Source organism: Phyllopteryx taeniolatus, chromosome 4 (genome assembly GCF_024500385.1).
Source record: "Phyllopteryx taeniolatus isolate TA_2022b chromosome 4, UOR_Ptae_1.2, whole genome shotgun sequence".
In the NCBI taxonomy this organism is placed as follows: Eukaryota; Metazoa; Chordata; class Actinopteri; order Syngnathiformes; family Syngnathidae; genus Phyllopteryx; species Phyllopteryx taeniolatus.
The window spans coordinates 27,439,071-27,463,182 of NC_084505.1; the positions used below are offsets into that span (position 1 = coordinate 27,439,071).

General features: G+C 44.5%; 1 protein-coding gene across 8 annotated transcripts in view; it reads right to left on the bottom strand.

Moving 5' to 3' along the window:
* Positions 1-1,720: 1,720 nt before the first annotated feature.
* The window catches only part of apbb2b (amyloid beta (A4) precursor protein-binding, family B, member 2b), a 60,806-nt gene continuing 38,414 nt past the window's right edge, over positions 1,721-24,112 (bottom strand). For 6 of the 8 annotated variants that reach the window (XM_061771152.1, XM_061771155.1, XM_061771151.1 and 3 more), the window contains 9 exons: positions 24,009-24,069; positions 19,244-19,390; positions 17,962-18,089; positions 8,894-9,008; positions 8,125-8,212; positions 7,970-8,050; positions 5,749-5,864; positions 5,342-5,521; positions 1,721-5,057 (listed from right to left, as the gene is read on the bottom strand). In XM_061771152.1, the coding sequence (XP_061627136.1) occupies positions 4,887-5,057; positions 5,342-5,521; positions 5,749-5,864; positions 7,970-8,050; positions 8,125-8,212; positions 8,894-9,008; positions 17,962-18,089; positions 19,244-19,390; positions 24,009-24,069 (1,087 nt within the window). In that variant the 3' untranslated portion in view covers positions 1,721-4,886. Of the gene's footprint in view, positions 5,058-5,341; positions 5,554-5,748; positions 5,865-7,969; positions 8,051-8,124; positions 8,213-8,893; positions 9,009-12,365; positions 12,455-17,961; positions 18,090-19,243; positions 19,391-24,008; positions 24,070-24,112 lie in introns of those variants that run through there. The other 2 variants (XM_061771156.1, XM_061771159.1) reach the window with 2 other exon arrangements.

The following is a 24,112-nucleotide window of genomic DNA, read 5'->3' on the forward strand; positions in this document are numbered from 1 at the left end:
TTTTGTACCTGTAGTGCAAGCCGCGGGCCAACTTCTAGCAGCCTGCGGCATAAATGCAAAAGAGAGGGTGGGGCGTACAGAGTGCGGGTGTCGAAAAAGAGCCCCAAAAAGTTGCGATACCCGCATCCCGCCCCTGACAACTACTACCACTAATAAGACTATGAATGACACATTGGCTTCGTATAGAGCTTTTCTAGATATGCAAAGACGCAAAGAAACAGTCACAAAGTTTCTCGTCATAATGCCCAGTGAATTCAGAATTATGGGGGGAAAAAATGGTTTGCTCCACTTTCTGCCGAAACAAAAGCAATGCGTTGCAAGATTGTCATCTCGCAACGCATTGCTTTTGTTTCGGTTCCGAATGTGGAAATTTGCTCAGTGCTCGGGCGGATCTACTCTAGTTGGACACGTACACAGCTATGATAAAGATTAAAAAACAATATAAATTTGCACGATTGATAGATTGATTTTAAAGTTGAACCAAAGTCATTGTTGTATTTTGTTTCTCAATGCATGAAATTGGTTTGAAGGAAAGTGGTCGCTTAAAACTGTCTTTCAGCACATCTTTTGGCCAGGTGGAGCCCCGTGACGACAACGGGCTGGGCCTTCCACTTTCTGCCACGAGCGCCATTGACCGGAATTGCGACTTACGTATCCTAATAACAGCTCGGCCATCTCTAGCACAACTACATCACGCAGTTAGCCGTCAAGCGCTGCCTACGAGCTGAAAAATGCACCTTCCCTCAAGTGTGTTGGGTTATTTGCTCTAAAGTCTCCGTTGTGGCGACTCACGCAGCGAGCCGACGACGCTGCCGAGTGGCCTGCCACTAGCGGCTAGGCTAGGCCGTATTAGCGGGCTCGTGGGCCGGCGACGGACCGGCGTTGGCTCCGGCGCGTGTAGATTCACACAACAGAGACACTGAAGGCAAAGTGAACTGTTTATTACTTTCGCTAGCCGGCGTGCTAACGAGTTATAGAGCTAAGGACCTCGCTCAAAACGTCATCAAATGTAACGGGAGCAAGCGAAGCTTTGTAGCTTTACGTCGAGAAACCTCACTCTCCAATCTTTGAAGAGGGTAACTGCATGGCCGCTAAGCCGGCGGCCCGGGCAACGCAAGACACAGGGGCGGCGTGTGAACGATTCCCGGCGGGGGGCTCGACGGCACGCAGAAAAGAGTCACTGCTTACGCAAACGAAAACACGCACCCGGTTTGTTCAGTGTCACGTGTGCTCGTATACATCTCCTTGATTCCGTTTTCCCCTGCGCGTTGTAGTAAGTCGTACCTTCACATCAAATCCTCAATCGGTTTCCAGGCGGATCCAACTAAGATCCAAACAGTCCAGGAAGTGCTGGCGAGGGCCGCGGCCAAAGGCCTCCTGAACGGACTCTTGCCTGGACAAGCAAGGGCGGAGGAGGAGGGAAGCAAGATGAATCTGCTGGCACGTTCAGACCAGGAAGGGGACAAAAGTCAAGGAGAGGTCAAGGGTAAAGAGGAGGGAGTGGGAGGAGGACGCAAGAGGAGAGGGCTGAAGAAAAGACGCAAGCGGAAGATCAAACCCCCCCCCACCCAAAAAAAAAAAAATAAATGAATACATAAAACTGAAGTAAAATTTTCGGATGAGAGGGATTTGATGAGGTCTTAAAATAAAACGGCTCGTCGAGTATGGTATCGGCACAAGTTGGCGATTTGAGAGCAGACAGATGCACCAAGCACTGCGGTCCGTTTCAAGATGCCGTTTATTCTCACAATTGCTTACATTGAGAACGCGTACAAATCAGTGAGCGGCAAACAGGAGCCCACACATCCACTGTCGGGAAATGGCGTGTGTGTTGTTAGGAGACACCGGGAGTCCTCTGCGGCGCTCCCCCTCCTCCTCTTCCTCCTCCAGCAGAAGACTCCCAGTGCTCCGTGTATAGTTGCACATTTTGTTTTCTGCAAAGCGGAGCCTGTTGTGGAGCGTTGTGAACACTGAAACAATCACACAAAGTGAAACTTCGCCGGCCTCCGTGAATAAAATCAGTATATACCTTTATAAAATAGAATAAATAAAATAAAAATATTTCTGTTCAGTACATACAGTCTTCTCTGGCTCGTCCTCGGGCATGCAAGGCTTTGTAACGACTCTTGCCATGAAAAGAATGCATAGATAATCGCTTATCAGGCGTCAACTTCATCGACAACTCTGGGGGTCATTATTTGCTCTCCAACTTTCTTATCTACAGGTTATATGTTACACTTTGGCCATTGGGTAAGTAAAAAAAAAAAAAAAGGCATTTCAATAAAATAATAGAAAAGTGAAGACATTTGAAACGAAAGGGATAGCGTATGACAACAATAAATGGCAAATGTTACCTTACATGGAGAATTTTATATACATTTGCCAACCCGTTCACATTTCAATATGGTCCGGACAAAAGGAGGCGATTGGGGGGGGGGATTTTGCTTTTTTCCTTCTCACAATGTGAACGAAATGATAGCAAAAGCAAAAGTACAAAAGCACATGGCTGGGGTCCTGAAAGGGAGCAGCATGTCCTCCAGCATGTGGATCACAGAGCAGCGGCGCGGCGGCGTGAAAGCAGCTCGGGGGGCCGAACGTCAGCCCCCCCATCACGTGCGGCCTCCTCCATCACGGCTATCGTGTGTCATCATCCGAGCGAGCGCTGACAAAACGGAGAGTACGTGAGGCCAAGCTTCAGGTGAAGGGTCACCGCTTGTTTTTTTTCTTTTGACCATCCAGATCAAGCGTCTGCCATTTCTCGCTCCTTCAGCGGCAGAGGTGTTGTGATATTGTCTCTCGTGTGTTGCTTGTTTAGGAACGTTTCATGCGGGATCATGTGACACGATCATGTGACACGTTTTGGTTGCCTCGCGTCGTCGATTGAAGTCATCTTCATTGTACTTCCTTTCCTGCTGTCATTTTAGAGTCTTCCGCATGTTCATTAAGAGTGACACATATACACGGAGACACCGCCTTGAGCAGTTTGGCCCGTTGCTACCGTACGTCTTTGTGTCCGCCATATTGGATGTGGCAGAGAAACTGAGGCAGGCAAAATTAAGCAACAATCTTCAAAGTAATGAAAATTGAATTCCGCTCATTCATCCACTGCCATACATGCTAATATATTTACAAATTAGGCACCAAAAACAATGTGTGTAACTTTTAATCTGATAATTACCTAAAGCACCAAAGCAATTTATGTAATTTCTCTCATATTTTCATGAGTGTTTACAGCTTCCAATATATGCAACACTGCCATAGTGACGGTAAATACGGAAGTATTTGTAAGTAAGTACACTATAATAACCAGATACAGAAATGTATATGTGACGTGGATTTTCGGAATAAATATCATTAACGTTTACATTTAATTTATTTTGACTAATCGTTATTATCTGAAGTGATTGATATCGATTTCACTACGAATAATGGCAATCATCACGGACGGACGAGACGAGCAGCAACGCGTTCCTCTCTGACTGCTTTTGCTGCCGTTTATCTTTGGGAAGCCTACATTGTATGAAAGGAGGGAGAAGAGAGGAAAAAAAAAGAAAACAAAAACGAACAAATATTATCGTCATTACTTCAGGGCAATTTAGTTTTAGGTTGGAGGATGGTTTCACCACCGAAATTCACAATATTATGCGCATACGGGACAATATCTATTGGGCAAAAAGTCAGAAAATTCTATTTGATAGCCATTAGAACAGCCAAATCCAATCAAAGGTGTTCAGAATCACTCACACGTCAATCACGATTCCCTAAAATGTTTGGAATCGCCTACAGATGTTGCAAGAAGGCGGCTAGCACTACTTATCTCTTTATGAAACTACTCAACTCACTCCAACATAGTGCCTTGGCACCATGATGCCACCAGGTGGTGCCAAAGCATATTAGTGCTTTGGCTTTTCAGCGAATAATACAGGAGTACAGATAATCCTCAACGTATCCTGCAATAAATCTTGAAAAGTAGTGAACAACCGATGGTCACTGGAATTGCAAAATATCCCATAATGCATCACGCTGATACAGAGAAAAGGATTTTCCGTTTCTGGGGTCGTGTTTGCTTTTCAGCACGAGAACAATTCAATAACTGTGGCGCGAAAATATCTTCAATAGAAGTAGAGCAACACATCACAAAACAGATGGTCGAAAAGTGCTTCGTGTGTCTTCATTTTGTAAAACACATGCAGCTTAAAACAATACAATATTACTATGTTTATTCATTCTATATTTCATACAGAAGGTCCACCAGCAATCTATTGTAATTATGAGACAACATTGACGCAATTAACGTGCGGCACGTCCAAGTAGTGTTTGAAAATTATTATTTTTCATTTGACTGATAAAAACCCAACAGTTCACTTTACTCCGTTTACTATATCGTGATTACTGAGCAGTGAATGATTCCAAACAACTTTTATTGGTCAGTTTAAAACCGGTGAGTTTGGGCTGGGACGGTAAAATGTTCGGTTCATCTCCGAGCACCTTCAGCGATCCGTCCACTTTCACCCAAAGCGCAAGCGGGTGGCGACGTAAGAGTCGGCGCTCAAGGCGGCGTCTACGCATGTTTGATGTCTACGGGGGAGGAGCCGTTAAACGCAGACAAGCCGGGCCAAAATGGGCACGCGAGACGGGTCTCCGTTCACAATCGCCTCCCGCATCGAAAGCACTCTCGCGTTGTCTTCGTCGTCGTCGGCTGGATTGAGTCGTGCGGTTTGCTTTTGGCAGGAAAAAACTAAACAAAACCAAACTCTGGAGGGTCTTAGCTGTGTTTCCATGGTTACAGGAGTCTATGGTACTTTCTACAGCGATGTGGGTAGTTACCGTGGCGACCGGGCACAGGGTACGGCCGAGGGAGTCGGCGGCGCTCGCCGCTCTCCCGGTCACTGCGGCAACTCGGCGACGGGCCGCTTCTGCTTGAGGGTGTCGATGAGGGAGAGGACGCCACGCTTGACGCTGGTCGACACCCGGCGGGACACCGAATCGCCCGGTGGCGACGAGCCGCACGCCTTCTGGGAGAGCGGCCGCGCCACCAAGCACTTCTGGTACCGCAGCTGACAGGACGAGGAAGAGGAGGGGACAACAGAAAGCAATGTCAATGACAGCTGAGTGCAGCCATGTCTGTGTGTGTGTGTGTGTGTGTGTGTATGTGAGACACTGATGACCCCTGTCATTGTGAGTTAGTTGACGTGCATGGGTGCCAGTGGAATCTGTCGGGTTGAACCCCCCACGCTCGCAGGTGATGTGTTCTAGGGTCCAACTTTCACCACATTAAATCCATAAAAAAAATGTAACACTCCTTCATTGGTCAAGGCAGCCATGTCCACCAGCAACTCACCATACAAGCGGCCTGAACGGCCTCCGACACGCCGCCGGCGTTGGGCTCGCACCAGAACACGTGACAGTCGTAGCGATGGCCGCCGGCGTCCATGACGAAGGCGAACGTACGCACGTCGTGTCCCACGCCCATGAAAGACAGGAAACGGACGCGGCACTCCACCAGCACTTCCTTTTCATCCTGCTTGGCAACATGCGCCATTATGTTGTACACTAAGCAAATAAGATTCATGTCAAAATAAATAAATAAATAAATACAAATTAAAAAAATAAAAGATGTGCTGCCTCTTAATAATTGGAGCAGATGAGCTTTGGCTGCTCATCTTAGATTCATAATCAGTTCTTTTTTGAATGGATGAGGTTGTTGAATATTTGGACATTTCAAGCTCAGTCTGACGAGTGACTGACCTCATCTTTGCTGATGGTGACCGTTGCGTCGGCCACGTTGAGGGCCACCGGAGTCCAGTCCTCCTTGTTGGAAGTACCGACTAAACTGCCGATGGCTCCGTTCAGTATGTCCATGCCTGCAATCGGAAGGGTAACAGCCACATTTGAAGCACTGTGTTCCCTCGCCACATCGCGGTTCATCATTGGAGCCCCGCTAAGTCGCAGTTCGTATTACATTTCTGACATATAAACACTTTCATGTCAGTTCAAACATTTTTTATTACGTCGCCAAGTCCAAACTTCGCACGCCTTCAGTGTAGCACCACTTTGTGCCCCAACATGCCGGGCAGCACTGTGGGATACTGGTAGAGTGGCAGCGTAATTAAGAGCAAGAAGAAGAGGCAGAGACGGTCGCCGACTAAGCTCCAATATTAGTTATTTTTCCCACAGGGCAGAGAGAATTGCATTGTTGTGCTCTATTTCTATGTTCATAGTTAGCGTAACATCTATGCTAATTTCTAGTCGCGTTTCTAAGGCGTTTCACATTATAGTTTGCATTAAACTAGCAGACTTTTATTACACTAAATTATACATTTTTGTGGAACATTTTGCTGTTTAAATATACAATTTTTAATTCTCTTTTGTTTTGTGTGTCATTTGCTCAGCAAACATCGACTGGGAGTGCCGAACAGCTTGCAGCAAGCAAGCGCTGCCTCTTATTTGGGGAACTGTCCGAGCGAGAACGAGTGCATAGGAAGACGTTAAGTGCGTGTGACAAATTCAAATATATTTAAAGCTTGTAGGAGTGGTAAGACTATCAAAAATGTTTTCATATGCTGTCTGCACAGTGCCATGAAAAAGTATAGATCCCCTTCTCAAATTCTTAGATTTTTCGACAGTTTCCGCACTTTAATGTTTAAGATCAAACAAATGTAAATATCAGACAAATGTAACCCAAGTGAACTTAAAATGCTGTTTTTAAATGATGATTTCATTTATTAAGGAAAAAAAACTATTCAAATTTGCCTGACTGTGTGAAAAAGTAATTACCCCCTTTGTTTAAACATGAATTAATTGTGGCTAATCACAATTTTCCGTTCATTTTCACCGATCACACCAAAGCCTGATGACCTCCAGACCTGTTCCATCAAGAAATCACTTAAACAGAATCTGTTCCGACAAAGGAACTCAGGACAACTTGTAAAGAACTGAAGGCCTCCCTTGCCTCAGTTAAGGTCAGAGTTCATGACACAACAATAAGGAAGAGACAGCAGGGCAAAAATAGCATCCATGGCAAAAACCACTGATGAGCAAAAAGAACATAAAAGGTTTGTCTTACTTTTGAGAAGAAAAAAAAAACTGGGGAGAATATTATATGGACTGACTAGATAAAAGTTGCGCTTTTTGGAAGATGTGTGTCTCGTTAGAACATCATACCAACAGTCAAACGTGGTGGTGGTAGTGTGATGGTCTTGGGCTGCTTTGCTCCTTCAGGACCTGGACAACTTGCTGTGATTGATGGAACCGTGAATTCTGCTCTTGACCAGAAAATCCTGAAGGAGAATGTTCAGCCATCAGTTTGTGACCTCAAGCTGAAGCACATTTGGGTTCTGCAGCAGGAGAACGATCCAAAACACACCAGCAAGTCAACTTCTGAATAGGGTTAAAAAAACTAAATGAAGGTTTTGGAGCAGCCTCGTCAAAGTCCAGACTTGAATCCGATTGAAATGCAGTGGCATGACCTTCAAAAGGCCGTCCATCCTCGAAAACCCTCCATTTTTGCTGAATTCAAACAGTTCTGCAAGGAAGAGTGGCCAAAATATCTCCACAGAGATGTGAAAGACTTGTTGCCAGTTCTAGAAAACACTTGATTTCAGTTGTTGCTGATGAGGATGGCCCAACCAGTTCTTAGGTTTCGGCGGGCCATTACTTTTTCACACAGGGCCAGGTAACTTTGAAGAGTTTTTTTTCCTTAATAAATGAAATCACCTTTCAAAAACAGCATTTTAAGTTCATTTGGGTTAGATTTGTCTGATATTTACATTTGTCTGATGATCCTAAACAAAGTGGGGAAACTATGCAAAACTAGAAGAATTTGAGAAGGGCGCCAAATAAGTTTTCACGGCACCGTATATCTCTGATGTTCATCTACAGCAGGTATGTATCCCTCGCGATAAACGCGGGTTCACTGAAATAAATGAAACTAATCTTGCGCGTGTGTGTTTTTGAGGGAAACACCTACCTATAGGTCTGGCAACCGGCATCATTCCAAGATAGAGCACCTGAAACTTTTGAACCAGCTCAGTCTTTGGTGTGGGGAATTCTGCAAAAGGTTTAAATGGTGTTTAAAGTAAATGGTTCGGTGCCGAGTGACGATCGTGCTTTTGAAGAACCAACCTTGTAAAGGAAGATCTAGTCCCGCCTGAATCCTGTCCTGAAGAGAGCCTCCTGCCATTGCTTTGGCATTCTTTCGCTCTGTCATAATCTGAATGTGGGAGGGATAGATCGATCGATAGGCAGACAGACAGACAGCATATTCATATCCCTGATCCTGTTGTGTAATGTTTTGCACCACTCATAACTCGCATAATCTAGATTACGGAGGTGTCAAACTGCGTCTTGTCGCAGGCCACATTATGACTGTGAAAACCATATAAATGTATAATCGTCTCTTTTTTATCACAAATACGTAACAAATTGATGGATAACTAGTTTTGAAATCAGACGCTCATGAAAACTGTTGCACTATTATTCATTTTATTTTCAAAGGGGGTTGTTGACAAAAACAGCTGGCAATTCTCAACATTATTAACGGTTTAGACAATTTGCAATATTGTAATACAAGGAATTTGTCTCCGGTAGTTGGAGCCGCTCTAGTACGACAAAAGGCAGTCAATTGACAGAATACTTTGGAGACAGAAAGACATTGACAAAAAAAAAAAAAAAAACAGTAAAGGGTTGCTAGTTATCTGGTAATGCCGGTACATTATTATTATTATTTTTTTTTTTGACAATTGTGCAAAAAGCTGCAGAGTCCTCTAGCACTTAGAGCAGTTCGAAAGACTAATATTGCAATAGTCCGCTGCAATGAGCGTTGTGCAAAGGGCGCCGACACTTCAAGCGAGTAGCGCGATAATCTGGGACAATGTGTGATGCCACGGCTTACCCGGGAGCAGATCTCATGGAGGCTGGTAGCGATGGCTTTGGCCAGCGTGTCACAACGGAAGACGTGACATTTTAGGATCCTCGTGTTTTTATCCCGGGCCACGTATGCAAAATCCCTGTGAAAAGAAGAAGAATACAGTACCAAATGTATTTGGTGGAAGGAGTCAAACAAGAAACGTAACTGGTCATCATATGTACAGGTGGTAAAAGCGGAAGATGAGATGGAATCCCCGCCTTGCAGTTCGAACAGCTTCCACTCGATTGATCAAGATCATTGATGAGCGACATGGTTTACAATCGATCTTCTCATTCAGTGCTTCTCAAACTTTTTATACCACGTTCTACCTCAAAAGTACCACTATCATTATAAAAAAAGTTGCGTAGTATCAATAGCTTTAATACTATTAATTAGTATTAGTATTTGCTAAACGTATTGATCATTTTTTTATTGTAAGCCACTGTAACATTAGGCAATTTGTACTGTAACTGAGCTTAATAAGAAAATTAAAAAAGTACTTCAATAATAATGCAATTCAAATGTATTTCACATAAAAGTGAAACAAAAAATGTACCTAAAGAAATGTCAATCAAAAACAATTATAAATGATTAAATGCAGATGTATTCTACTTCAAAGTTAAATACAACTGAATCGTACTTAAATGTACTGTACCTAAAAAAAAGTTCAAGACACTGTATAATGTTACCGTGTGTTAAACTTTGAGACGGTCTCAACTTTTAATTCAGTGATTTTCGCGTACCATGAGCGTGAGCCAATGTAGCACACTCAGAGTTCATCCAAAGGGGTTTCGTGCAGAGGGAACAGAAAAGGCCATTTCTTATATTGCTCCCACAAAGGTGGACCCGTAAAATGGTACGAATGATCTTTGGCCCAAGCACTCGCGAACGAATGCGTTATAACAACGTGTGACTTATGTTGGGACTGCCGGCACTTGAAGACAGATGAGAGATGAGCTGACCTTTATTGGTCCAATAATCACACACACACACACACACACATACAGGCCAGGTAGATGGACCCTCGAAATGGATTGCGCAGTGTGACGTGAGAGCGAGATGAATGGAGCGTCCGAAGGGGACGACGGCCCGCTGGGCCGAGTGGAGCTCAAAAAGCGAACACGGTGGTGGGGCCCCATCGCGAAGAGCGGAAATCCACAGAGAATTAAAGCCTGTTACAATTGAATTGAAAAATATGGATTTCAAATTATTGTTACTTTTATTATTATTTGAAACCCAAAGAATTCTTGAATAAGCACAGATAAACCACCACTAAGCGTTTTGGGAGTTGGTTCAAAAAGAAAAAACAAAAAACAAAAAGACATTTGGAAAAAAATTGTAACCAAAAAAATAAATCCCTGTCACGAGGTAACATGGAGGAGGCAGCAAATGTACGTATTGTACCCCCATCGAGAAGAAATACACAAGCAAAGGAAGAAACGCACAAATGTGCCGGCAAATATACGCAATAAAGGTACATTGCAGTCAACTCTTTGGAGCTTTGTGCTTCAATGTGGACAACGAAAGAGGAAACGCACGTCTGCCCGTTAAAAAGCAGAAAGAGTCTGGCTCCTCTGGGAACATCTTCTCATTCCTCTCTGACTGTGTACATACTTTAAAAAGATGAGACGCACAGACAGAGGTGGCTGCCTTCATTTCCTCAAGGTCTACAATGTGTTCACTTCATACAATGTCACTTTGAAGAGGGGGGGGAGAAACAAAAAAAAAAAAAGGACACCCAGAGGAAATGAAACAATAAGAAATGAAGATAATATCGAGACGAAGAAGAGGAGGAATGCCTTTACCTCTCTCTGCATCCACGGAAGCCAGGAGGGAGAATGAAAAGGTTAGGAGAAGACAAGAGTTTTTCAATGGCCAATTGTCAGAGTAACATTTTTATTGATTGTCAAACACGGATGCCTTTTCTTGGCAAATATTTAGAAACTAATTACTATACCAAAAAAAAAAAAAAAAGAGGGAACAGATAATATTCATCATCAGAAAAAACTAACGCGGGAAAGTGGCCTCCAGATCCTGAAGGCCCAAAATGAAGAGTAGGACCCTACATTAAGCAAATCACAAGACGACAAAGAAAAAGCATCGGAACATGTTAAATGCGCATTAGCATCTTTAAATAGTTGCTGCCAAAAACACAAACTGCATCACACCTTGACACATGCTTTACTCGTACCGTTTTTAGAAAGGATATTTATATTTCATGAGATTTTGAAATGAAACATTTTTTAACAACTATTAACAATTCAAAACAGGTCGCCAGTGTCTTAATAAAAGGTTTCTGACATTCTTCCATCAAAAAAGACCAACAATAAAGAATTGCTCAAACTCTGGTTGAAACCGCTCAGCTTTGGGGGGCGGTTCTGTCTCGTGCGAAAGCAGAGTATGACCTCTGTTACCATGACAACGCGGGGTGCAGCTAGCGCAAGGGTTCAACCCGCTGCGTCCAGACTGCAAATGAATCGTGCCTGCGTCGATCCACCACCGGCTAATTGTGACAACGCAATTCACAGAATTCATAACGGCTCGCTCACAGACATTTTCAGGTCAAAGATTTACTTGGTTGTGTAATTTAACACTTTGGATCGGCAGGCACTCCAAAGACCCAACTATGTGTATGAAAAAATTAAAAAGTACTGGTTCCCCTTAAATGTATTTTTCAATGTGTTGTGGAAAGCCATCTTCAAAGCACAACATCCTTGGAGGAAAAGTCCATTTATTGGGAAAAATTAATTCCTCTGGAATAAAGTTGTGCAGTAAAAAGGAGAAAGGTGACAAAGACAACCATGAATGCAAATCCAACCTTGTGGTTTTCCAGGAAAGATGTGCAGAAGAAATGAGTCAGAGAGGAGAAAAATAGTATAAGAGCGTACGTGAAAATCACGTGAACTGTAAAGTAGAGAAATAAAAAAAAAAAAAAAAAAATAGAAAAAAAAATGTAAATGAGGAGGGGAACTTGAATCAGTCAGAAGAGCGCTAAAGATAAAAGTTCGAGAGTGTGTGCGCGCGTGCATGTGTGTGGGGGGAATGGGGTTATCTCATTTCCAAAACAGTCACCTCAGCACATGCCAATGCTCCACAAAATGTCGAGCTTGATGTGGGACTCAGAAATGTCTTTTGCAATAATGAGTTGAGCGGCAGCTGGTAGACGCACAGACCGCACGCACGCAGACGCGCACCTGCATGTGATAAACCCTGCAGGTTCCTCTTTCTTCAGATCGCTAAAGAACGTATGCAATAATGCTATATTTACAAAACAAATAACTGCATTTTGTATCTACCACAGTAGCAGACAGACCCTCATTTAGTCAAACCCTACCACATACTAGTTCCTGTAAAAGAACAACAAAAACACCAACATGCCCGAATCAGAATCTGTTCAGATCATTTTTTGCCCCTTACTACTACGACAAAACACAATCACGTGGGAAAAAATACTCACAATGGTTTTGTAAGAACCCTTTGAGACGCTCTGCGAACGAGTGCGGCATGCCGCAGACCCGGCCAGGAGTAAGCGGAACCCCGCCTCAGTCCGCCTCATCCCCCTCTGCCCTCCTTCGGCCAAGCCCCTCCCCACTAACCTTCCTCCTCATCCCCCTCCAGATGTTACCGCCATTTCCGAAGAGGAAGAATGCAACAAATAAAGTTGAAATACTTGAGGAGCACAAGGTCCATCATTTGTCTCACAAATCAGGAGGGGGAAGCGCCTTCAAAAAGTGTGCGTGCGTGCTTTCAAACTCTGCAGTCTTGCGTTATGAGTGTCGCGGCAATGTTGCCATGACGACATCAAAACTCATGAGGCCTCTTTTTTTACTGTAACTGCAGAGCACAGCTTAATTCGTTTTAAATGGAGTTGTTTGGCTGCCAAAATTGTGAAATGAAATGTTTGCAGCTATTGAGCAACGAAGTGGTGGGCATCTGCGCTGCATCGTTTTTCCTGTGTGACAGAGCTGCAATCGTCACATTTTTAAAAAGGCAGGCATTTTATATTGTTTTCATAGTTTAAAACAAACATTTGAAGTCAAATATTTAGTAGGCATTGGTATAATTTGTTCATTGATTAGGAATTCTGTCAATTGTGTGCAATTGATTGGTGATTACTTGCGTCTTAAAGGTAGAGTTTGCAGCCTCAAAGAAAACTGTCACATACAATATGTTAAAACTGTCTGCATGATCTGCCAGTAGAATATTATTAAAAGGGTTTAAAAAAATAAATCGTCCCTCTCTGAACCCATTTTATACCTCAAATTCAATTTTAATTATTATTTTACAACTGGTCACAGCACAACAAGAATATCCAATCAGAGAATTTAGAGACAAGAGGCGTGACCAAATAGTGCGTCAATCATTTTATCGTGCACACTTAGTCTGCCACACAGCAGCCTCGCGCTAATACTTATATTGGGCGGATTACTGAACTCCAGTTAGCAAAAAGTTCAAAAGAAGGAATTGGACAGCTCGAGCCAAATCAAGGGTAAACCTGTCTAATAGGTTTATGGTGTCCTATATGCGGATGGCCGCATACGGCTGGGCTTGGTATACCATCGTCAACATGACGTCACTGTTCCCACCGGGTCGTCAGGTAAGTTGATCACCACTCTTACATTTTTAATTGATTGCACATTCCCCAAAAATACAAGATCAAACGGGTAACGTTTCGTGTTTTATAACTTTCTAACACGAATAAGCCGTGCTAGCAACGTGTAGCGGGCCTGGCCAATGTCCGGCTTTGGCCAGACACGAGGGCGGCGGGGAGTGACGTGACGCTACGTTCAAAAAGTCTTGCTAGCACTTTGAAAACTGCATACTCTTCCTTTAAAGGGGACATATTCTGGAAAACAGAATTGCTTTTATGCAAATAGTTGGCTGAGTGTGAAGCGTAAAACTAAACGACCAAGCCAACCATTTCTTAGCGGTCTTCTTCCAAAAATTTCATTACATTGACACACTGATTACATCATTGAATAATTTGATTTAAAAACAAATAATTAAAAAAAAACATAAAAGACAAGGAATCTCCAAACTTTGGGATCATTTCCCATCAGCAAGGAAGATAACGTATTGATGTTAGCTAACGTCATATGGCCTACTATCGCTAGGTAGAAAGTATTGGTACTCCGTGGGTGCTGGAGCGGAGCCAGCTGGCGCCCGCCTGGGTCCCCCGCTCTGGCTGCCAGCGGGGGCGGTGGGGCCCCCCTGTCGCTCCTCGGGCCTTCTTCCTCCTCTTCTCTCAGTTCCTTGCGTCCCGCTGCGGTCGCCTCTTCCTCTTCCCGTGGGGGAGCCGGGCGGTCCCCTGCGGGCTGCGGGGCCTGCTCTGGGGTTTTTGTCCCTGCCTGGTTTTGGGGGGGGGGGGGGTCAACCTCCCACACTCGGGGTTGGGTAGTGGGTGTTGGCAGGAATGTGGGGGAAGTCCCGGGGTCGGTGCTGCGGCAGCTCTCTTCGTCGGTGGTTGTCCGGCCGAATGGGCCCTGCAGGAACCACCCCTCTTAATCACTCACTACGCACACACTCACACCACTCACTGTATATATTTTTCTCACTAATCACATCTGGGCACATATACATATCAAAGGGTTCCTGGGGGACCGGTATGGGATCGGGAGTGTGTCGGATCGGGTTTCAGCATGTCTGTACTGTTTCCCGGTCCGTGCGCCCTGCCTGCCCCCCTGGATTTTAAATGCATCACACACATTCCCCATGTTTTAATGCACCACATACACCCATCTATGGGGGGTGGTGGGTTGTGGGTGAGGGGGATTTGGCAGCAGTGCCGGCAGCCCTGCCCCCTGGCCCCCTTGGCCAGTCGGGGACCTGGCAGTCATAGTAACAGAGGGGGAGGTGGGTTCTCACTTGCATGGCGGCTGGATGACTGCTTGGCGTTGGGGCAGACCTCTTATGGCCCGCGGCTGCTCCCTGGGTCCCCCCCCCCCAATTACCATTCCCTTGTTGGGTGCCCCTATCCGCCCTCCTTTCCAACAAACAAGGGACACTCTCCAGCCCTTGGGTTGGGCAGGGACTGACTACATTGCGGGCCCTGCAGTTGGGGGGTGGATCTGGCTCTCCTGGGTGTTGGGGAGGGGTGACGGGGCATGTGGGGTGGTGGGTGGGGCAGGTGGCTGGGGGGCTTGCAGTGGGTCCCTGCGGCCCCCACCGGGTGGCCAGTTGTCGAGGCGCCTCAGTGGGGCCGGCGGACCGCCCTGGGTCCCTCGGTGTGGGACGTGTCCCGTCCACTGGGCCGCTCTCGGTTGGACTCCTGGGCCCAATCCCGCCCCTCGATTGATCGGGTGGGGTCCTCAGCCGCCGTGGTGCGGCCACAGCAATTAAAGGACACTTGTGTCAGTCTTTGCGCATGTAAAACGGTGTCAATTCACTTGCATGTGTCCGCAGGCAAACACCCCTGGGACTCTTTCACTGGGTGAGGGGTCACGCACTTACTGCGACAAATAACTCATGAATATGCAAATCTCTTCTGTATCCCCTCATTTATACTCTCGTCCTATAGACTTTTATCATATACATAGTCACTCCCACCACACTTCAGTTGTACAGCCAGGTTCACGAGCCTGGTCCTGCATGCTTCTTCTCCTGTCCTTGTCCTGTTCTATCTTGTCCTGTCCTTCCCTCACAGGGTGGAGCACTACAGCCCCATGCAACACTCATATTTAATGTTTCCTTGTTGGCGATAATGTAATGACTTACTTTTCTTACCCTGTTAACAATTAGTACGATGTCTTTTGTCTTCGTTTCCCTCTCCCCTCTAGAAACTTTGTTCTGTTCAACTGATCGACTCTGATTCTCAATAAACTTCAATTATAATACAAAGAAACCACAGCGGAAGCTTCAAAAGTCCACTGTGACACAGTAAAACTGTTCCGGCATAAAAGGGATACAGATCTTCCATTCTGCTTGACCTAACAGCCGAACAGGGCAAAAAAAAAAGAAAAAAAGAAAGAAAAAAAGAAAGAAAAAAAGAAGGTATTGAGGCTCGCCCCAAGTGGTCGAGGATAGACACATAAACTTTCAATCGCCTTATTGAACAAACACGTAAGAAAAAAACAAAGACGTAATGAACACATTCAGACAGCAGCTGCAGATGGCCGCAAGTTGCGCCCAGTCACTCAATGCACAGACACGCTAACGGGTTAGCCTGTCAACAGCCGGCTAACTCTACACTCTCATTCGCTGATGCCCGTGACACTCACCCCACCTTTTAAAGCCATACACACTCAAAAACACAGATACTACAGTAGAACATGAGGATGACAACAACAAGTGGACAAAAACAATACCTGCAGCTCACATGCACGTTATTGTGTTTATGTATGCAAAATACATGTGCAGAGGACTACTCGATTAATATATGGAATAATTGGTAGAATTCTAAAAATATTCTAAAAATATATATCTGCAGCCCTACACAAATGTTGGGCGAAGTTGTCGACGTGGGCCGTTTGTTTGGCGACGTGTCCGCTGCACGTGCCACACGCACGGATTCGCCACTCCACGAGTGAAAATATGAATGAGGCTTTTACTTTGGCTCGCTTTTCTCTTCAGACTGCTCGAGAACAAAGTAGCCACTTGCCTTGGCGCAACGCCGGCTCCGAGCAGTGAGACAGAACTTCGTCCCCCAATTACGAAACCGAGAGATTTCTACCAGATTGTAACGAGTGGGATGTGACGTGTCCTGGAATTGATGAAGAATGTCAGAGATTTTATTCATACATCTGGGAACTGTCTTAAATCTTCTTACGCTGCACTTTTTTGTAACGTGTGATCCAAGTAAAACATACACGAGCAAGCAGTACATTTTATCTTGGTAGACCACAAATCGTAGTGCCTTTCTATTTGCAAAGTTGTGAAGGATCTCAACCTCACTGATTTGTACCATTTTTAAGTATCTGCCGTGGCACTGGACCTAAACGGCGTTTCTTCCATGCAACAACAGGGCTGGAATAGAGATATCTTGAAACAAAACTGCTCTCTGATGTTGTCCTATGTTTGCTGCGTCACATTTTTTGTTATTGACTTCATTGGTAGAGTGACAGTGAGTATTAAGTGTTGCACACAGCGCCTTCTAGTGGTTATCTTGCTGCACCGCAACAGTGTCAGCCGGGTCAATAATAATGATTGGGTGCGAGGTTTGTTTGTGTTTGGATTGTCCTTCACCTTCTTAAGGGTATACAAGAAGTAAAACCTTAGTTAAATAAGCATAAAATAGAAATCAAAGGTGTGTGTCATGTATGTGAGTGAAAGGGTAAAATTGATTAGATTTTGTTTGTCAAGCATCTTCTGAGCTTGGATTTCAAATGAATTAGTGAAGTCGACTGAGCTGAGATTTGATTGCGTTTATTCCATAGCTGGCCCCCGTGCACTTTATGGAAAATTGACAGAGCTGCGTGCCAAACATCGGGAGACGTAACCAATTTGCATATCTAGTATTGAGGTTGTGAACATCAGTGTCGAGCTGAGAAAAAAATCTTGAAAGGGCAAAGAAAACTGAGCTGACGGAGACAGAACTTTGTGGATGAATATGCAGATTCTCTATTCATTTATGTTGAAAGTTGATTAAGGTGTTTGAAGACGGCGCTGCATGAGCAACACGGTCACCGTAAGAGGCGATCCTGAAAAACAAAAAGCTTATGAAGGTGGGAAGGATACGCATCTCCCCATATGACATTACAATATATGAAGCTGCAATAAAAAGCTTTAAGGCTTTTCTGATTGACAATACTTTGCAATTTACTCAGATATTTTATTACTGGCGAGGTGAACATGCCTCTTCCGAATTAAACTCTCGTCTATAAAGACTCCAAGGAAACTTGTCGATAAGAAATTTCCCATGGATAGTCCAGTTTTGAGCATTATTTGCTTTTTAACGTAAAGATAATAAAGGTATATTTATTTACATTGAGAGATAACTTATTTAATTCGAACCATTTTGAAATATGATCTAAACCAGTATTCGTTTTAGCCTTCAGTACAGGGAAATCCGCCTGCAAAAAAATAAGTTTGTGTCATCTGCAAAAATGAAAACCTACCTGCCATTGTCGCGGCCAACGCCCCAGACGCGGATGCTGGCGATTGGCTGAGAGTGAAGAACACTGCGGTCCATCGGGTCCACCAGGTTCAACATATCATTCTCCAGCAACAGGTACATGTCCTTCCCCTACACACACGCACGCAAGCGGATTTATTAAGCATGTAGTTTCAATGTCGCCAAAGGGTGCGAGCTGCTGTATATGAAGGTTTTGTGACACGCCTCTTATCAATTAACCCGTTAGGTTGAATGGACGCTATAGACATAGGCCAACACACAAATACAACTCAGACGCACTCCAAAACCAAATCGAAAGTGGGGAGCAACACCTTCTTCTTTTGTGTGTTCACTTCCTGTAGGTGTGCTGGCCACGTGTCCCAATACTTGTCCATAAAGTGACACAACAACGCTAATAAGTAAGGATGGCCTAAAATTTCTGTCACCCAAAGGTTTTGGCCAAAAATGGCCCCAAAGTGTATTTTCGCCGCCGAACCGACGACGAGGCGGCGTGCTCCGGGGGCGTCCCGGTCTCACAGTTTAGCGGCTACGACGCTCATTCATCAGTCTTCATTAGGGCTGGCCATAAAACAAGACAGACAGATCTCTGGAAAGAAATTTTCCTTGGTGAAGATTTGAGACGCAGTCAATAGACTTCCAAAGATTGCGTTCGTCCACGTTTTGACACACAATAATAATGCGAGTTGACCCAATCGTGTGTCGACAACGGGTTTGGTTGACGCACATCAGCAGAGAGACGCAACTGGCGCGAACGTTTGCAGCCTACTGCTGCAGCCCAGGGAAACTACCGCCCTCTGTTTCACAACCAACACAGCTCCACGCTGTCCAACATTTCGGGCATTTCCTGTCAATGATGTCATCGGCCATCTGAAATCAATGTCTTTAATGTTCAATGTCACGATCAACTTTTGACAGAAAATACATATTGAAATCAAAAGGTTAAGAGTTAAATTTAAAAAAAAAAAAAAGAGTGATTTGTTTTGTATTGTGATATATATCGATATCCACTGACATGAAAACAAATATAATTTTTTTGTGAGGTCAGTGCACAGTCATAGCCATAAATGGAATTTGACTAACAATTGGCATAATAAACTCTTGCGGTGTTTCGATTTCTCACCTTGGTTTCGCCATTTTTGGCCAAGAATTTTTATTTCAGCGCGTCGCGACTAATAATAGCAAATGGTGTCCATATTAACAGGATTGAAGTACAACCACCGCAGAGAATGAGGAGGATTCATAATATTGGCTGGCTTCAGGCTCACCTCGCCCCAGATGCCGACCGTGTCTCGGATGTCGTTCTTGCAGTAGGACAGCTGCCGGATGCAGTTGTTTACAGCCACGCTGCTCTTGCCCGGCGCCAAGTCCTCCTCGGCCATCTCCACCCAGCCCAGAGAGCGCACTGCAAAACACTGACACACGCACGCAAGCAAAAATGACGAACACAAACTCAAACTTGCGCCGCGTCACATTTCTGCAGTGGGTGTTTTAAACAACAATAGATGGCGTCACGTGGCCAAGCCACCACAAAGGCCAGCTGCGTGCCCAAAAAGGAAAAAAGTTATTAAATTGACCTTTTATTCATGGTCAAAAATCATCACGTTACTGAAAAGATTGCATTTTCCATTGTGAAATGTTTTAATGGCGCTAATGAGACATTAGGTCTACAAACCTAACAGAGTGGGTTTATTTTAAGTGAGAGTTTGGACTTGTGTTGTGCACCAACCACCCTCTCGTCTTTGTTTTCGCTGCGACAGTTACAACCTCAACCCTATTGCAGATCATGCCAATTCCACAATGCGATGGGTGACAAACGTTCATCTTGGTTGACGGCAAACAGAGCCAGCCGTGCGTGTTGCCGTCAAATATTTATTGCCCGTTCAGACGGGACCATCCCAAACAAGAGAATGATGTTCATCTTGCAATTTCTCATCCTTTCTCCAGATTATTTTGACTTCGTAGCTTTACTTTTTACTTTGATTAACAAGCAGAATTTAAAGATGCCTGACAGCAATCAATGGCCAAGTGCAAACATCTCTGCAGACACATGTACAAGATAAAAATGTAAAGATGACAGATGTACCAAAGGGAGCCTGTGCAGAGGGTGCACTGGTTGACCCAGTTTATAAAGAAGAGCCATGTGTGGAACGCATAGTCCTCTCTACATTTTCTATGCCCGAATGTTCGGGTGGGTGGGCCTGTTGAGCGTTTGGCTCACTCAAACATGTCCGCAGTTAGCAGGCAAAAGGTGGCGGACCCGAGCACAGGGGAGCCGGGAGCCGAGGCACACGTCCAGCAGTCTTGAAAAAAGTACTTACTTACAAAAGGCAGACAAGGATCATGGGGGAAAAAAAAAAAAATCTAAATACTAAATTAACAAGGCCTTGGAAAATCAAAAATCAGAGTAACAAGGAAACACAAATAAACAAAACACTCACCACTTGAGAATATGCGACAAAATTTAGGACAAGTGACGTCAATGAACACAGACTCAAAGAAAGCAGGGAACTACAACCCCAATTCCAATGAAGTTGGGACGTTGTGTTAAACGTAAATAAAAACAATACAATGATTTGCAAATCATGTTCAACCTATATTTCATTGAATACACTACAAAGACAAGATATTTAATGTTCAAACTAATAAACTTTACTGTTTTTAGCAAAATCACGAACTTCGAATTTGATGGCTGCAACATGTTCCAAAAAAGCTGGGACAGGGTCATGTTTACCACTGTGTTGCATCACCTTTTCTTTGAACAACATTCAAGAAACGTTTGGGAACTGAGGACAGTAATTGTTGAAGCTTTGTAGGTAGAATTCTTTCCCATTCTTGCTTGATGTACAGCTTCAGCTGTTCAACAGTCCGGGTTCTCTGTTGTCGTATTTTACGCTTCATAATGCGCCACACATTTTCAATGGGAGACAGGTCTGGACTGCAGGCGGGCCAGTCTAGTACCCGCACTCTTTTACTACGAAGCCACGCTGCTGTAACACGTGCAGAATGTGGTTTGGCATTGTCTTGCTGAAATAAGCAGGGACGTCCATGAAAAAGACTGGCAGCTTGGATGGCAGCATATGTTTCTCCAAAACCCGTGTGTACCTTTCAGCGTGAATGGTGCCTTCACAGATGTGTAAGTTACCCATGCCATTGGCACTAACACAGCCCCATACCATCACAGATGCTGGTTTTTTAACTTTGTGTCCATAACAGTCCGGATGGTTCTTTTCCGCTTTGGCCTGGAGGACACGACGGCCACAATTTCCAAAAACAATTTGAAATGTGGACTCGTCGGACCACAGAACACTTTTCCGCTTTGCGTTAGTCCATCTTAGATGAGCTCGGGCCCAGAGAAGCCGGCAGCGTTTCTGGGTGTTTTTGATAAATAGCTTTTGCTTTCCATAGTAGAGTTTCAAGTTGCACTTACGGATGTAGCGGCGAACTGTATTTACTGACATTGGTTTTCTGAAGTGTTCCTGAGCCCATGCGGTGATATCCTTTACACATCGATGTCGGTTTTTGATGCAGTGCCGTCTGAGGGATCGAAGGGATGGATCGGTTTTCGGCCTCGCCGCTTACATACAGTGATTTCTCCAGATTCTCTGAACCTTTTGATGATATTCTGGACCGTAGATGATGAAATCCCTAAATTCCTTGCAATTGTACGTTGAGGAACATTGTCCTTAAACTGTTGGACTATTTTCTCACACACTTGTTAACAAAGAGGTTAACCTCGCCCCATCTTTGCTTGTGAATGACTGAGCAATTCAGGGAAGCTCCTTTTCTACCCAATCATGGCACCCATCTGTTCCCAATGAGCCTGTTCACCTGTGGGATGTTCCAAACAGGTGTTTGATGAGCATTCCTCAACTTTCTCAGTCTTTCTTGCCACCTCTCCCAGCTTTTTTAGAACCTGTTGTAGCCATCAAATTCTAAGTTCATGATTATTTGCTAAAAACAATCAAGTTGATCAGTTTGCACCTTACATATCTTGTCTTTGTAGTGTATTCAATTAAATATAGGGTGAACATGATTTGCAAATCATTGTATTCTGTTTATGTTTAACACAACATCCCAACTTCATTGGAATTGGGGTTAAAAAATACAAGCCAAATGACGAGATAACGAGGCACACATGGAACGGACGCGAGTGGCTGGAGGGAGCTGATTGGTAGACGCGGGGGCACACGCTAATGGCCGCCAATGCAGGAACAGGAGAAGAAAATCCAGCTTCACAGAGCGACTGACGTCTGCCCGTCATAAGCGTGCCGACTCTGCATTTGGAGCAGGGCAGGCAGTGCATGGCCGCGTGCGGCAGGTGGCCCCGTTTGTCTTGCTTTCAAACCAGCACGTCATATACTGGACACTCTCCAGTAGTCGGAGGCTGTTTTCTTCTCAGCTCTCTTCTTGGAGCGGGCCTGTCTGACTTCCTGTCTTGCTCTTACTCACTCACTGCGCAGGGATGTGGGGGGGAGATTTGTCTCAAAATTATTGACAAATATATCTGTGATTTACACCTGTTTTTTAGATCCACAAATACACTATATCCGCAATTTACATTTTTCAGAGCCACAAATATAGCCACGATTTACAGATGTTTGTTTTTTATGTTGTGTGTGCATTTATCATGACTTATTACTTGTAAATAGTCAATTCCGCTTGTGAATTGTTGAAGGTGCGTTTGTGGATCAGTGAGCACGCGCATTTACTTTTTTAGACCGACGTAACGCAGTTTTTCAAGCTATTCACACACACAAGTTGAGAATATTCACCCGTGTGGGAAGGGCCATCCCACCGTCCGCTAGGTGGCAGTGTCGCCGTCTCCGTTGATGACGTGACTGCAAGTCATTTTGATTGGAAACCAACAGTCTCTGGTCCGAGCCTACTGAAATTCCCGGGAAACCGACCACGGCTGAACAAGGTGGACAATCGGCAGCCTCGTCATTAATAAGTACAAGAAAAAGAAATCGACTTCCTCATCTGTCAGCAAGATACAAAAACCAGCTTTTTATTACAATAATACAACTATCGGAGACAAATTCCTGAAGTGTTTTTGACATACTTGCCAAATAAAGATGATTCTGATGTTTCAATAAGCACAGTGGCTCACTGACGCACAAACACACCAACAATTCACAAGCAGAATTTAATATTTACCAATGATAAGTCACGATAAATGCACCCACAACATTGAAAAACACGGGTAAATCGAGGATATATTTGTGGATCTGAAAAATGTGTAAATGGCGGCTATATTTGTATCAATAATTTTGAGACAAATCTATCCCCATACAGGGAGTGCCACTAGTTTGTCATTCGAACGCTCATTTCCTTTTTGCGTTAGTGATGCTTGAGCCAGAAGAATTCTCGTCGCTAATTCAAATGCTATTGCGGTCATAAAGATTGATAATGAATTGGGTGGAGCGCTGTGCAGCTGCATACATTTTGGTTGGAAGGCAGTACCACCACATATGCGTACCTCTTCAAAAATTAAATCACGGATTTCATTGCAGTACAGAGGAAATATTTCAAATGCAGTCCACCACAGTACTGTTGAACTCACTGGGTGGGGAACTGTCCGGGCCAGCAAGGCTTCCTCTGTTGGCCTAAACCGACCTGGATTTACAACCTACACTTGAGTATTTGTTCTGTGAAATTATATTCATGTATTGCCAACGTTCCCCCCCCCCCCCTTTTTTTTGTCCCGTCAGATTTCAGCTCGTACGTGTGCTGCCATGTCAATCTATGCCCACGGCCTTCACAATCAGTAGTGCTTTACTTTTTTAATTGCGACATGATAGTGGTGGTACTCAGTTGGGTAAGTCCCCACCGAAGCCCCAGCTACCAAATGCGAGGCCTGACGCAGGTTGAACTGAATCTGAAAGAGCAAAGAAATGCAGACAGGACGCATCACTGAGGGACGCAATCGAACACGCGTCTAACCCCTCAGACACAAGAAACAAGAAATTGGTAGCAACAGGAGACACTGCTGTATTTGTGCTTCAACGTAAGGCTGTGTTTGGTCTTTACCTTTGATTGTGGATCACTGTCGCCACTACTGGAGTCGTCTTCTTCCACCGCTGGACGGTTCCTGGAATAAACGTCAAAAGCAGATATGGAATATAGTGACGCTG